The 12,866-nt window shown below is 51.2% G+C and overlaps 1 protein-coding gene and 1 pseudogene across 1 annotated transcript; one reads left to right on the top strand and one right to left on the bottom strand.

Moving 5' to 3' along the window:
• Window positions 1-652: 652 nt before the first annotated feature.
• LOC127211539 (M-phase phosphoprotein 6-like) lies at window positions 653-1,093 on the top strand (annotated as a pseudogene).
• A 4,548-nt stretch (window positions 1,094-5,641) lies between these two features.
• Icmt (isoprenylcysteine carboxyl methyltransferase) lies at window positions 5,642-11,932 on the bottom strand. The gene is made up of 5 exons (XM_051171753.1): window positions 11,691-11,932; window positions 10,569-10,657; window positions 9,553-9,722; window positions 8,622-8,839; window positions 5,642-6,056 (listed from the first exon to the last, which is right to left on the bottom strand). Exons 1-5 carry the CDS (start codon window positions 11,883-11,885, stop codon window positions 5,874-5,876), a joined length of 855 nt encoding a protein of 284 aa, XP_051027710.1. The 5' UTR covers window positions 11,886-11,932; the 3' UTR covers window positions 5,642-5,873.
• Window positions 11,933-12,866: the final 934 nt, after the last annotated feature.

Below are 12,866 nucleotides of genomic sequence, written 5' to 3'. Positions count from 1 at the left end.
ATCTAAAGATACATTATTTCTGAGCTGGCAAAATGCTTCTTGAACATGTATTAGCTATCTTTAGTTAACCCACAGAAACCCAGTTCTTATACGGTAAGATTTCATTATGCCATTGAGTGTTGCGGAATCTAGGATCTTATTGTGATCCCACTGTGAACTGTAGAAACCTGTCTTTGATCCCATTGTGATCCCTGAGATTGTGAACTGTAAAAGCCTGTCTTTTGTTTGGTGCAGTTGAGCCCTAGCACACACCGTTAACCCAAGAGCTTTCTGCATAGACAGGATTTAATAAAGTTAACCCTAAGTCAAGAGGCGGAGCAAGAAACCAGCTGACAGGATTGAAGAGTAGGCGGGACTTTGAGTTGAGGGGTGTTTTAGACAGTGTGTAGGAGGAGGGGGGCTTCAGCTCTTCAGTTTCCTGGCTTTTTTCTTCTTGGGCTGTCAGCTGAGCTAGTGAGCCTTTTGGGCCTTTTCCATCAGGACGTGAGCTGAGTAAGGTGGTCAGCTGGGTGCTTTCTCTGCCTCTCTGAGCTAGAGGGTTTTTACTCCATCAACTGGCTCCTGAGACTTTATTGGTAAAACAGAACGTTTGGCATTTTCATTTAAAACATTTTGGTACCCAATGTGGGCTAGCATCTGGAACTGACCCAACATGGCGTCTGAGCGCAAGATTAAGTTTTCCAAGAACCTGCTGTGTATGAAGCTCATGCAAAGGGGCCTGGACTAGAGGCGGCGAAGATGACCAGTGTGACAAGCGCTGGTCCATGGATTTGCCAGAGTTCAAGGAGAGAGAGAGAGGGTTCCATCATAGAACAGAGCTTCTCCCTATGCAAGGAGCTTCTCTACAGAAGGATGCCGCTCAGAGGATTTGGTGCAGAAGCTGAGAAGCCAATGCTTTGGATGAATTCTGAGAACAAAGCTGGGGCTGATGAAACAGTGGGGTCGATGTGTCGGGTGAAGAAATGGCAAGAAGACATGAGGCTTTGGTGGGAACAATTGTGAAAAGGTTTGCCAAGAAGAGGGACCAAGCCAATTATGAAGATGATGAAAACGGAAATATAAAACCAAGATGTTCTTAAAGCCCCAAGATTAAAACGGAGACACAGCGGATGCCTGTGGGCACAGCGTGGTCCGAGCTCATCCTGGTGGCCTGCTGTTCTTGAGACACATGTATAATGGATGTTGCACATCCTTTTTACAGCATTCTTCAGGAGATTCAAATGCATAGGCACGAGGTGCAGAGTTTTTACCTGATTCTGTGTGTACACATTTATTGTCCTGGAGTGACTGTTGTAAACTAGTCATTGCCATTGTGTAAGCTGCCCTGATTCTTACATTTTACTTATTGGATCATGTCAAGCCAATTCACACATGCAGTTTGGAGTCAAGTGTTTGAGAACTTCCCGGGAGTGACTCACCGGGAACAGGAGTGTTTGCACGCTGTCAGGTCTTTCTCATTTACAGTAGTGTGGGCTTTGTTTATTTAAGGCAGTCAATTGGGTCATTTTTCTAAAGTTCTGTAATGAACATCTGTTTTCATTTTTAAACAAAGTTTTACCAGGACAGTAATGGAGAGACAGGTTGCAGAGAGAGAGAACTCAGGTGAAGACAGAACCAGAATGAACCAGAAAATGAGAAGAAGCCAGAAGAATTAAAGCAGATTGCTGAGCTAGTTTGAGGCTAAACAGAGTAATTCTGGGTTGAGACAGAAGCCAGATTAAGTCAGCTGGGAGAGAGTTTGAGCCCGAACAGCTGAGTTGAACCAGCCAGCCCAGAGCTCAGAAAGAACAAGTAAGGGTGAGCTTATTAGCAGTAAGTTTCAGAGGCTAAAAACATTCTAGGCCTAGGTTAGATTGTACAGAAGCTAGAAGATTCCAGTTTCTTTTACATATGGCGTTCAACGAAGTTGGTAAAAAACCTAACATGATTTAAGAAGAAAGCCCACACCTGACAGAAAGCTTCAGAGGAGAAATCCGCCTGGCATCATCTCCAGAGGAAGATTCAGTTCTTCCCAGATGCCCAGATGCAAGGAAAGACACAGGAGCCTCTTTGTTAGTAAGCCACGCCAAATGGCAATTTTAATTATATAGACAGACTTCTCCTGCACTAAGAATGGGAAACTCCATTTCCGTTCCCTTGAGAACAAGGGGGGAGCTGAGGGGACAGAAGCATTACTTGAAAAAGCCATTGCATCACTCATTGCACCTGTGACCACCGGAGTAGACCCCTCTCTACTGTCAAGTGCAATCTCTTTTATTTTTCCTCTCCAAAAAAGTTAAAAAATGACTGTCCAATAAGAAAAAAAAAATGGCTATGATACTACGAAGACATGAGACAGAGGAACTAAGAGAACAGAAAATGCTTGTGAACCTACGGCACCTAATGCCACGGGGCTGGGCGTGGGAGCCCGCCTGCATGCCAGCCTGTGTGTGGATTCATAAAGAGCTAGCTGTAGCTTGAGGAACAGAAAGGGGGGGATCAGCTAATAGACACAGGACTGTAAACTGGGGTGGCCCAGCATTCAGGGGTGCAGAGACAGGCAGATCTCTGTGAGTTTGAGGACAGCCACGGCTACACAGAGAAACCCTGTCTTGGGAGGGTGGGAGAGGGAGGCAGGGGGATGCTTCCAAACGAAAGTCCCGACTCAAAGAAGAGACACAGGAAGACAGCAGTGCCGATGATGCAGGAAGCGGACCCTTTGCATGGACAGAGCTCAACAGACCAGCTGAAGAGGGGCAGACAGCTCACTAGACTGGCAGTCTGGAAAACCTTGATGCTGAAATGCGCTGTTGCTGAAGGACAGATGACCAGGACAGCAGTTATGGAGGACCATCGCACCAATGGCTGAGTGGATCTTCGTAAGGACAGTCAGATTGTTAAGAGTGTGAGAGTGATAACTGTTTCTATTGTAAAATGTAAACTGTGTACAATTCGTAGCTTAAACAGGAGGGGGAAGTTGTAGAGGAACGTGAATTCAGAACATGCTGTTCTGGCAAGAGATGATATCCAAAGATCTCCTAGGTCGGTGGGATCCAGCCGGAATATAGACACGCCCTTAATCCAGGAGACAGAGGCAAACAGATCTGAGTTCAAGGCCAGCCTGGTATAGAGCAAGTATCAGGTAAAGAAAAGCTTAGGTCCAGGCATGGTGGTACACGCTTTTAATGCCAAACGAAGTTTAAGTTAGTTTGTAGAAGGAAATACAATGTTTGAAAGTGATGTCTAATTGAGTGGGAGCCAACCCAGAGCTCAGAAAGAACAAGAAAAGGTGCTGGGTGTGGTGGCACACGCCTGTAATCCCAGCACTCGGGAGGATCGCTGTGAGTTCAAGGCCAGCCTGGTTTACAAAGCAAGCCCAGGACAGCCAAGGCTACACAGAGAAACCCTGTCTCAAGAAAAAATAAATAAACAAATAAAAGAGAGAGAGAGAGAAAGAAAAGAAAAGGTGATCTAAGAAAGAAAGAAAAGGCGATCTTAGTAAGCAGATAAGTATCAGAGGCTGAAAACATTCTAGGCCGAGGTAAAGGAAATAATAAGCCTCCCAGACAACTGAGCCAGAAGAATAAGTTTCTTTTACAATTGAGCTCATCTCAGCAACACATCTGACACTGTGCCAAGTCTCCTACACCTTGTGAGGCAGGAGCTACGGGCCCCGCCTTACTGATGGGGAGGCCCTAGCCCACAAGGCTGTGTTGGTGACACCGGTGCTCTGGCCACTCCACCGCCACACAGAGCAGTAATGAAGACACCTCCCTGCTGAGGGAATCACCTGCCTACTATGGCAAGAACAGGCTCCCAATCCTTTAACACAGTACTAACCGTGCACTTGACTAGTCCTGGTCTGATGAGGTCTCATGATTATCTGGATATTGAGTGCTCACTCCATCAGTATTAACCTTAACCGCCCTCTTGGCCAGACCACACCCTCCTTCACCGTTTCCTTCAGCTGACGGGCCTGAGTATAGGACAGATCTGTAACCCCCCTGCATCTCCCACCAGCCACACATGGCCACCATCTCTGCTGAGAAAGTGCCACACCAGCAGCACTGCACCGATCCTGCGTTGAGTCAGTCAACCAGTGAAACATTTCCCTGCTGGCTGTACTGCTGTGACGTAGTTCCCAATGATGTCAATGCCGCCACTGCCAACACCAAGTCGCAGTACACCACCCACTTTGTGGACTGGGGACCCGCTGGCTTCCAGATTGGCATTAATTGCCAACCCCACACCATGGTACCCTGGTAGAGACCTGGCCTAGGTACAGCAAGCGGCCAGCAAGATTGGCAACACCATCATGGGTCACTGTTGGGGTCTGGGCTTGCCTGAGCTGACATTTACCAAGTGTGCTTCTGTGCACTGGCGGCTTGTGAAGGGGTGGAGGGCTTCTGGGGCCCAGGAGGACAGCGCTGTACTCAGGAGTACTAAGTGTCCTTTCCTTTCAACCCTGCCATGTGTCACTTAAGTCTCTGCTTAGTGGTAGAGAGGAAAAGGAGTGAAGGACAGTTTGTCTCGAGTCTGAGAGGACCTGGCTGCTGCACAGAGCACTGTGAGGCTAATGTGGACTCTGCTGGAGACAGCAGGGAAGGCAGGGAGCACTGATCCATTCCATTCAACTCTGGGACATGGCTATTGTCAACACTGAGTGTGTTAGTGAGACACACTGAAATGTTCAGAGCAGGTTCTTCATCCACTTGTGTTCATGCCTGTCTGCAGGATAGTTAAATAAGACCTTTCTACACCCCAAAGTGGACGCTTTTGGGAAAACAAAACCCCATGTCTGGAAGGACCTGACACCAAGCCCTAGTGCAGCCCAGGGCTAATCAGAGTCACACCTCTTAAAGCTTTAATGCTCAACATAAAAAAGCCAGAGGCTCTCCCAGACCTGCAGAACAAAGATGCCAACAGACCTCAGGAAGGCCGCTCTACTGCAAACCGTCGTTAGGAGTCAATTTGCCTCAACTCGCAGGTGCATGAGCTATGCTGGAACCCTCTGGAAAACACTTGAAGCAGCAGAAGAGGAGCTTCCTTTGAAAGAACACAGGGAACAAATTTGACAGAATCACATTGCAACACAGAAACAGAAAACACAGCTATGAGAAATTGAGAATAAAAACCCCACATACACGGAGGGTAGTATTTTTCAGCATTAGCTCAGGTACCTGGTAAGCACTTCCTCAGGGAAGAGCAGAGCCGAGGCTAGGACAGCTGGAGACCCCGGGGCCTACATTCTCAGCCCAGGTGCAATGCCTCTCAAGGCTGCAGAGCACTCTGAGGGAACGTGCTGCCTGCAGCCGAGTAAAGCTGAAGTGAGAAATGTCAAGGCAAGGAGCAGTGTGCCTTTGAGTCTACACTGCTACTTTGTTTTTAAAACTTGTGTGTAAATATGAGTAAATGTGTGATGAGCCGGAGTGTAGAAGTCTTCAGCGTTAATACAGATGTTCATGCAGTGATGGGCAGACGAACGGTAAAGCTGTGCTGTGTTCTTGGGTAAGTTAAGGGTTTCGATGTACTTTAATGCTGCTGTTCGGCAACTCTGAGCACACCCTCACTGCAAAGGGCAGTGTCCACCTCTCCGGAGGACACTCTGGCCTGAGGTCCTCACGCTGCCAGCATGAAAAGGGCACCGGTGCGAGCTGCATGGCTCCTCCTCCACTGCTCTGTCTCCCTTCCTCAGTACGAGACCCTGGAGACCCTGCTGCACCGCGTCCTTTGGTCCTGAGGCCTCCTGACCATTAGGTCTTGGGTGACATTCTGAGGAGTAATTAGTGATATATAAAACAGTTAAGAAACTCTTTCTGTGGTGGCAACCGGAAGCAGTTTTGTCCCAGGCAGCACAGGGCCCGAGGCTCCCTGGTCCCACAGGGCCCTCTCGGTCATAGCTCCACCTTGACGCCCTTTATAAAGGGCAGGCCCGTGGGCACCCTCTTCTTATACGCCAAGTACTCCTCTCCAAAGAAGTGAATCAGTGAGATCTCCTCCTCTTCTGTGCGGTCACGAAAGAAGCGCCACACCGTCAGGGCATAGACCACGCCACAGATGGGGTTACACAGCATCACCTGGCCGAGGAAGCACAAGATGCCCCAGGTCAGAGCGGCCCGATGCCCAAGTGCCCTCTCCCCACAGGATTTCTTGCTGTTGTCCAGAAGGCCCTTGGAGTGCTGGGTGCCTCCGAGAGGCGCCCTCACTGCTGCGCCTTCTTTACCTATGTCTGTCACTCTCTTCAGTGAGAACTCAGTTACAATGCAAGACAAACTCTAGGGTTTTGTCACGGGTAACACACGCCCCTGCCTGCACTGAAGTGTGCACTGCCTGATGTGGGAACTCATGCTGGTGTCCCTGTCCTCCCCAACGTCTCCCTGCCCACCTGCACACACCTGCTTGCCTTGGACCTTTGCCTCCTCCCCTCAAAGCCACATGAACCAAAGGCTTCCATCTGAGCTTCCAAAATATTTATTTTCAGAGATCACTCTGCTCAGAAAGCAGCAGTGTCTACTAGCCAGGAAAGCTGTGCCTAGCTGCCTTTTATATGTGGCTTCTTCTTTTCACAGCCCCCTGCCCTTGCCCAACCTGGTCCTCCAGCCAAAGTCCCTCAAAGCATCCCAGTTCCTAGAAGCTTCCTTTGCTGCAGTGAAAAGAGCTAGCCCACCCCTACCTACTGAAGGTGTCAGGACCCGCCCAGTGATACCAGGCACGCCCCCAACCTCTTCCCACTTCCCTGGACTGTTCACTAAGCACTTGCTGTATTCCTAGCCCCATGCTAGGCCACTGAATCTTAAGGCAAACTTTGACTCTGCAGCATTATTCCCACATTGACTGTCCTGGCTTTGGAGGCCTCGGTGAGCAGGCCTGGCCCACCCAGCAGCACACAGTCTGTGCCATCACACCTTGCAGATGTGTGCAGCTTTCTGGGTAGTCTTAATGGCAGATCTGTTTTTCTCCCCCTCTGCCCCCCCCCCCCGCCCCAGACAGGGTTTTACTGTGTAGCATTGGCTATCCTGGACTCGCTTTGTAGACCAGGCTAGCCTCAAACTTGCAGAGATCCACCTGCCTCTGCCTCCTGAGCTGGGATTAAAAGGCGTGCACCACCACACCCAGCTGATAGATTTCTTAATCATCAGTGACAACCTTCTACTGAGTTGGGGACTCAATTTTCAGTGCATTATCAGCACCATTCCAAACATTTACATGAAAAAAAGTATCTTGTGTAAGTACTGTTGCAGTTAAGCTTACTTCCACACACCCATACATGCACGCACACACACACACAGGCAAGCACTTGCACCAGGGCACAATGTAGAAAATACCTACAATACGAAAAGGTATGAAGAATTCGTCAGCTCAGAAGCACTTACACACATAGAGCACTCAAGGCCAATCACACTCATGGGCTCCCACCACTGTGTCCCCAGAGCTGTGACTGCCAGTGGAGCATGTGACAGGTCAGGAACACAAAGTTGGAGAGATGGCTCAGTGGTTGAGAGCACTTTCTGCTTTTCCAGAGGACCTGGGTTCAATTCCCAGCACCCACATGGCAGCTCACCACTGTCTGTAGCTCTAAGAGCTGACACCCTCACACAGACATACATGCAGGCTAAACACCACTGCACATAAAATAAAAATAATTTAAGAAAAGAAAATAAATACTAGCGTCACCTCCTTCCCACAGCATTATGGGTCACCAGAATCCCCACGGCCCACGTACCACTGAAGATGTCCCGGGGCCCCAGATGATCTTCCCAGGGCTCTACTTATACTCTCTGGCCAAGTTGTTCTAGAACTAAGTATAGCACCCAGAGCAGCTGTCAGAAGACAAGGGTTTGGGCGGCATCCCCAGACAGAGCAACGCCCACAGCTCTCATTAACCTGGCAGGACCTTGGCCTCATTTAGACCTATTTTCTGATGGAAACCCACTGAGCCACCACAGGGTGGCTGAGGACACCCCTCCCCAAAGCCAGCCTTCCCTCGCCCAAGGTGCTCCTGATCCAAGTTGGAGCTGCAGAAAGGGGCCCAAAGCAGGGGAGCAAGGCACCACTGCCACCAGGGTGGGCAGTCCTAGCAGCCGCCCTCCCTCCCACCCTCCCTCCCGGGGCCTGGCCCACGCTTCTCCCTCCCTGGGAGGCATTCTGGGCCTACCTGCTCCTTCCCTAAGGCCCCATCCCAGCAGGTGGCTGGCCTCTGGGCTCCTGGCAGCTGCAAGACTTACCACTTACCTGTCTGGGGTTTTCCTTTTAAAGAATAAATTGTCCTCAAGTTTAAAACAAGCAAAGTAACTAATTAATCCCAAACAATGCCCAGATTTTACCTCTAAAACACCAGGAAACTAAATTAGGTCTCCAGCTTCTATCAGTCACCAGCTGAAACACGCTGGAGCACAGGCTGGGTAAGCAACCTGGTACACACTCAAAGCACTTTAAGTGCATACTTAGAAATGGTGAGTTTTACGGTGTGCTAACTATACTTCAATTTAAGAAATGTAAAAAAGTCAAGTGGCCTAGATAGGAGGGTTACAAGTTCAAAGTCAGCTGGGGCTACACAGCAAGAGCCTTTGTCAAGATACCAAAAAGAAAGAAACTTAGATAGGCAAGGTCACAGGAAAGCAGTGTCCACTCTGGCACTGTACCTGGGTTCCGATACTCCAGTAGAACCAGCCCACATAGGAGGGGTGCCGGAACCACGCATAGACGCCACTTGTCACCAGAGTGTGGCTGTCGGACTTTTCACTCTGCACCACATGGTTGAAATTGGAGCCGGCTGTAAACATGGCAGCTTTCCTTAGGCATTCTCCAAAGACCACCATCAACAGCCCAGTGGCACTGAGCCAGGTGATCTGCTTCAGTTCTGCAGAAACAGACACGAGGGACAAAGAAGGAGTAGGGACACTGGGTGTTGACCCTCCCTTCACTGTTTGAAATGATCCTATTTCCCTAAAGAGAGAAACACCAGAAAACACCCCATGGGCAAGTAGCTTCTGTCACATTAAAACACCCCAACCCCAGCGACGAGGTTTCCTATCTCAAGTGCCAACAAGGCAACTGTAAGCAGCGGGTGGTCCCTGCCTGGGCTCAGGGGCTCTGTTCACAGCCACATGTTCGTCTCTCTGAGAGAAGCAGAGACAGGTTCCAATGTCCAAAGCCAGTCCTAGGACCCCCATCAGGTTTCTGGGGAAGTTTGATTTAAGTGTGCTCCCAATACAGAGGTCTTTATAATAAAACCTTGTAAAATTCCCATGTACAGAGAAGTATTCAGGCCCAAACTTCATCTAGTTCAACGGCAAGGTCAGGATCACAGCCAGGGAGGTGGGGCTGTTTCGGGTGGCGTCCTGCGTTATGCAAGGCTTACAGCGAAAGGCCAACGCTGTCCTGGATTCGAAATCCAGAAGCAGAATTCTCCAGCGAGTGGAGTCTGCCCTTTATAAATAGCTTAGGGGGAGGAGAGGGCTGGGGAGAGCTGCTCAGGGGAGATTAGTCCAGAAAGGTGAGCCAATGTCACTCTCCTCAGCCTGCACGGGAGGCACCCTCTCTCCCACAGTGAGGGAAGTAGGGCACACCAACCTGGCCAAAAGATGTTCTCAAGTGTGAACTCTATCCAAGAAGAAAGAGCGGCCACTGTGTACTCCAGACTGTGGTTCAGGAGGAAGGAGTCCAAGGACAGACTTTTGGGATTATTGACAGCTGTCACTAAGTACTCAGAATAGTGGAATAGTGACAGCGAGCACACGTACCTAATTAAAGACAAAAAGAAAGAGGTAGGCCAGGCAAGAGGACCAGGTTAGGCAAGAGCACAGCTCTGGGTCTGCGGGACGGTCCCTACCCAGCATGCGGCCTGCCATCACCTGCCTGAGTGACACCTGGCACGCACACATGCCACTCATTCCCTCTCTGGCTTGCAGAAGTGGGTTCGGCGGTGCTGTCATGTTTCTGAATGTCACAGACAAAACTAAAAAAAATCTCCGTAGGTGAAGGAGAAACTATGGTTCCTTTTAATATGACAATTTCACATCTTAACATGAAAGGGGGAGGGGTATCAACAAAGTAGTGACGCATGTTGGAAACAAAATTCAACAAAACTCAAATTCCAGCAAAGGAGGATTAGATGGCTCAGCATATTGATGACAGGAGGTAAAGCTCTTTACCTTGAAGCCACGATTCATATCCAAGTCAGAGGCTAGAAGGCTCAAGGGACTGAACTCATAGTGTAGGGGGAAATCCTACACTGGCTGTGGGGGAGGCACTAGCCGGGACCTAATAGAAACCGAGATGGAAAAGGCTTAGAAGACACCGGAAGGCTTGCCCCTTCCCGTCACCGCGGGCCTGCACCCCTTCAGGGAAGGGCTCATCAGAGCAGCTTGGGATGATGGAGACGCATTTCATCCACCACAGGATCTACTGACATGCACTATGCGTTCGGCAGGTTGAGATGTGGGAACTCAGAGGAGGGAGGCTGCTTCTTCAGAATCCTAGCCAGCCTGCTGTTCTATCAGAGCCCAGACAGGGATGAGGAGAGGCCCCTACTCCCCCACTACTGCTGACCCTCACCTCAACACCATCACTCCCAAAGTCTTTCTTACCAGCCAAAGTGATTCCAAGAGGACTGGCTGAAACTTAGCAGCACACCGCAGCCAAACACAAAGCCGAGGAAACAGGCTCGGATGGCTATCTGAAACACATCCCAAAAAAGCCGCAGTCACCAGGTGTTCCATTTGCAGAGCCCAAAGCCAGACTCAGACTGTCCTGGATTAGCAAGGCCCTCAGAGAAAAGTCCACTCACTCAAGAGATAAAGAGGGACCGCTTGGTTTCAAATCCTGCTCAGCAAGTTACTTAAATAGGATTTTACCCATCTACGCCACGGGAATAACAACAGTATTGCATTTTAGGGCAGCATAGCGGGCTCACCAAGCAAAGCACCTAAGAATAACCAATCTTAACAGCTTAATAATTATTATTATTACTGATAGCAATAACAGGGCTATCTATAGAAAAAACTGTTTAAGCCCTGTTTATACCTGATACTCCCATGTCAACGACTCTAATGAGAACGCTCGAACTCCGTGCCCAGTCACCTCTGTGAAGTTGGGGCGTTTGACCAGCAGGTAAAACACCACACCTGACATCACATACATTAAAAACTCGTGGGTTAGAGCGCTTACTTCCCACTTGAAGTGCCTCTGCCGAAGCTGCTGATCGGCAGGAAATGCAACTCACACCCAAAGCTAGACGTGGGTCCCTACTGCGACCTCAACTTACGGTTGAGATACAAGCCTGTGGGAGGCATCCCGTAACGCGGGGCGTGGGGCGTGGGTAAACCCACCACCGCCGGTTTCTTTAACGCACTCCCTCTAGACTAGCTCCCATCCGTACTCCCCGCCTGCCCCGTCCCTGTGCCCTGTCCATCGACCCCGCCCTGCCTGTCGGATCCTAGTCCCCGCCTGATCCGTCCCTGAACCCTGTGTCCAGTGCACCCGGGCCACCCCGGCCCATCGCAGCCAGCTCGGTCCTGCCCGGTCCTCACCTACTCCGCCCACCCTGCCCCGCCCGGTCCCGGTCCCCCCCGCCAGTCCCTGGTCCGGGTTTGGGGTCCAGGTCTCCGAGTCCATCCTTTCTGTCCCGCCCTGTCCCTGGTCCGTGCCCCTGCCAACCGGTCCACCCGTGCCGCCCGCCCGTCCCCGGTCCCTCCGCACCCGACCCGCACCTGGTAGCGCGGCGGCCGGTAGAGCAGCAGCAGCAGCGCGTTGAGCCCGGCCACGTAAAGCGCCAGCCCGGTGCGGCCCTGCAGGCCGGCGCGCGTGAGCAGCGGCAGAGCGAGCACCGAGGCGCCCAGTAGGAAGGTAGCGAGGCTGAGGCGCGCCTCGGAGCCCGGCGGAACCCGCGCCGCGCAGCCCGCCATGGCGCAGGGCGGCGGAAGAGCCGGCGGCGGACTGGAGGGCCGAAGCGCCGACTGTAGCCGGGGAAACCCGAAGGCCGCGCCTGCGCACTCTGCCGCCGACGCCGGCGCAGGAAGGGCAGGTGCCCGGAGCTGTGCGCTGCCGGAGAGTTCTCGCGAGAATGCCGCCGCGCTAAGCTGAGGTCTGGAATTTGGAGCGAGCGGCACGCCCCTCAGGCCACGCCCCGTAAGCCCCTCCCCGCAGTCTCGGGACCACCTGACGTCAGCACGGGGCGGTGCTTCGTCCCGGAAATGGCCTTGTCGCCCCGTGGAAGTTCGTCCCAAGTTTAGAGCCCAGGAGACAACCGAGCAGAAGCGACCCCTCGTTGGCACCTCAGCCCCGCGCAGGCGCGAGCGGGGTCCGCGGGCCGGGGGACGGCCCTTCAGGACCCGCCTTCGTGGCGTGGCCTCCCTGAAACGGATTCACCCCTCCCCACCACGTGGGAATACTGGTTTTTACAGGCAGCGTGCCAAACTTTGGGGGAAGAAGCGTAACGTGAGTGATACCTTTAGGTGTCAACATTCTGGAAGATTTTTATTGACCGGAATAGTGTGTGTGCGCGTGTGCGTGTGAGTGTTGTGTTTTCCATATTGCCTATAATAAAGATGTTAGTGTTAAGATCGGAAGTTCTTCACTTCTTGTCATTTTTTTAAAAAGATTTTATTTATTTACTTATTATTTATACAGTATTCTGCCCCATGTGTGCCTGCAGGCCAGAAGAGGGCACCAGATCTCATTCTAGATGGTTGTGAGCCACCATGTGGTTGCTGGGGATTGGAAGAACGGACAGTGCTCTTAACCTCTGAGCCATCTCTCCAGCCCCCGTTTGTTGTCATTTTAAATCTATATAGTATCTGTACACATTTATGAGGCACAACACAATGAGGATTGGACCCAGTTGGAATCCAGCTTGTCAAGATCCACCTGCCTCTGCTTTGGTAGAT

Source organism: Acomys russatus, chromosome 29 (assembly GCF_903995435.1).
Source record: "Acomys russatus chromosome 29, mAcoRus1.1, whole genome shotgun sequence".
Taxonomy (NCBI): domain Eukaryota; kingdom Metazoa; phylum Chordata; class Mammalia; order Rodentia; family Muridae; genus Acomys; species Acomys russatus.
This window is presented reverse-complemented; position numbering and strand designations above follow the sequence as displayed.

Coding starts and splice junctions, on each gene's coding strand:
- Icmt (XM_051171753.1), bottom strand. CDS start 11,885: ATGGCGGGCTGCGCGGCGCGGGTTCCGCCGGGCTCCGAGGCGCGCCTC. Junction 10,658..11,690: donor ACCGGCCGCCGCGCTACCAG/GTGCGGGTCGGG, acceptor GATGTGTTTCAG/ATAGCCATCCGAGCCTGTTT. Junction 8,840..9,552: donor TGAGAACATCTTTTGGCCAG/GTTGGTGTGCCC, acceptor CTGTTTCTGCAG/AACTGAAGCAGATCACCTGG.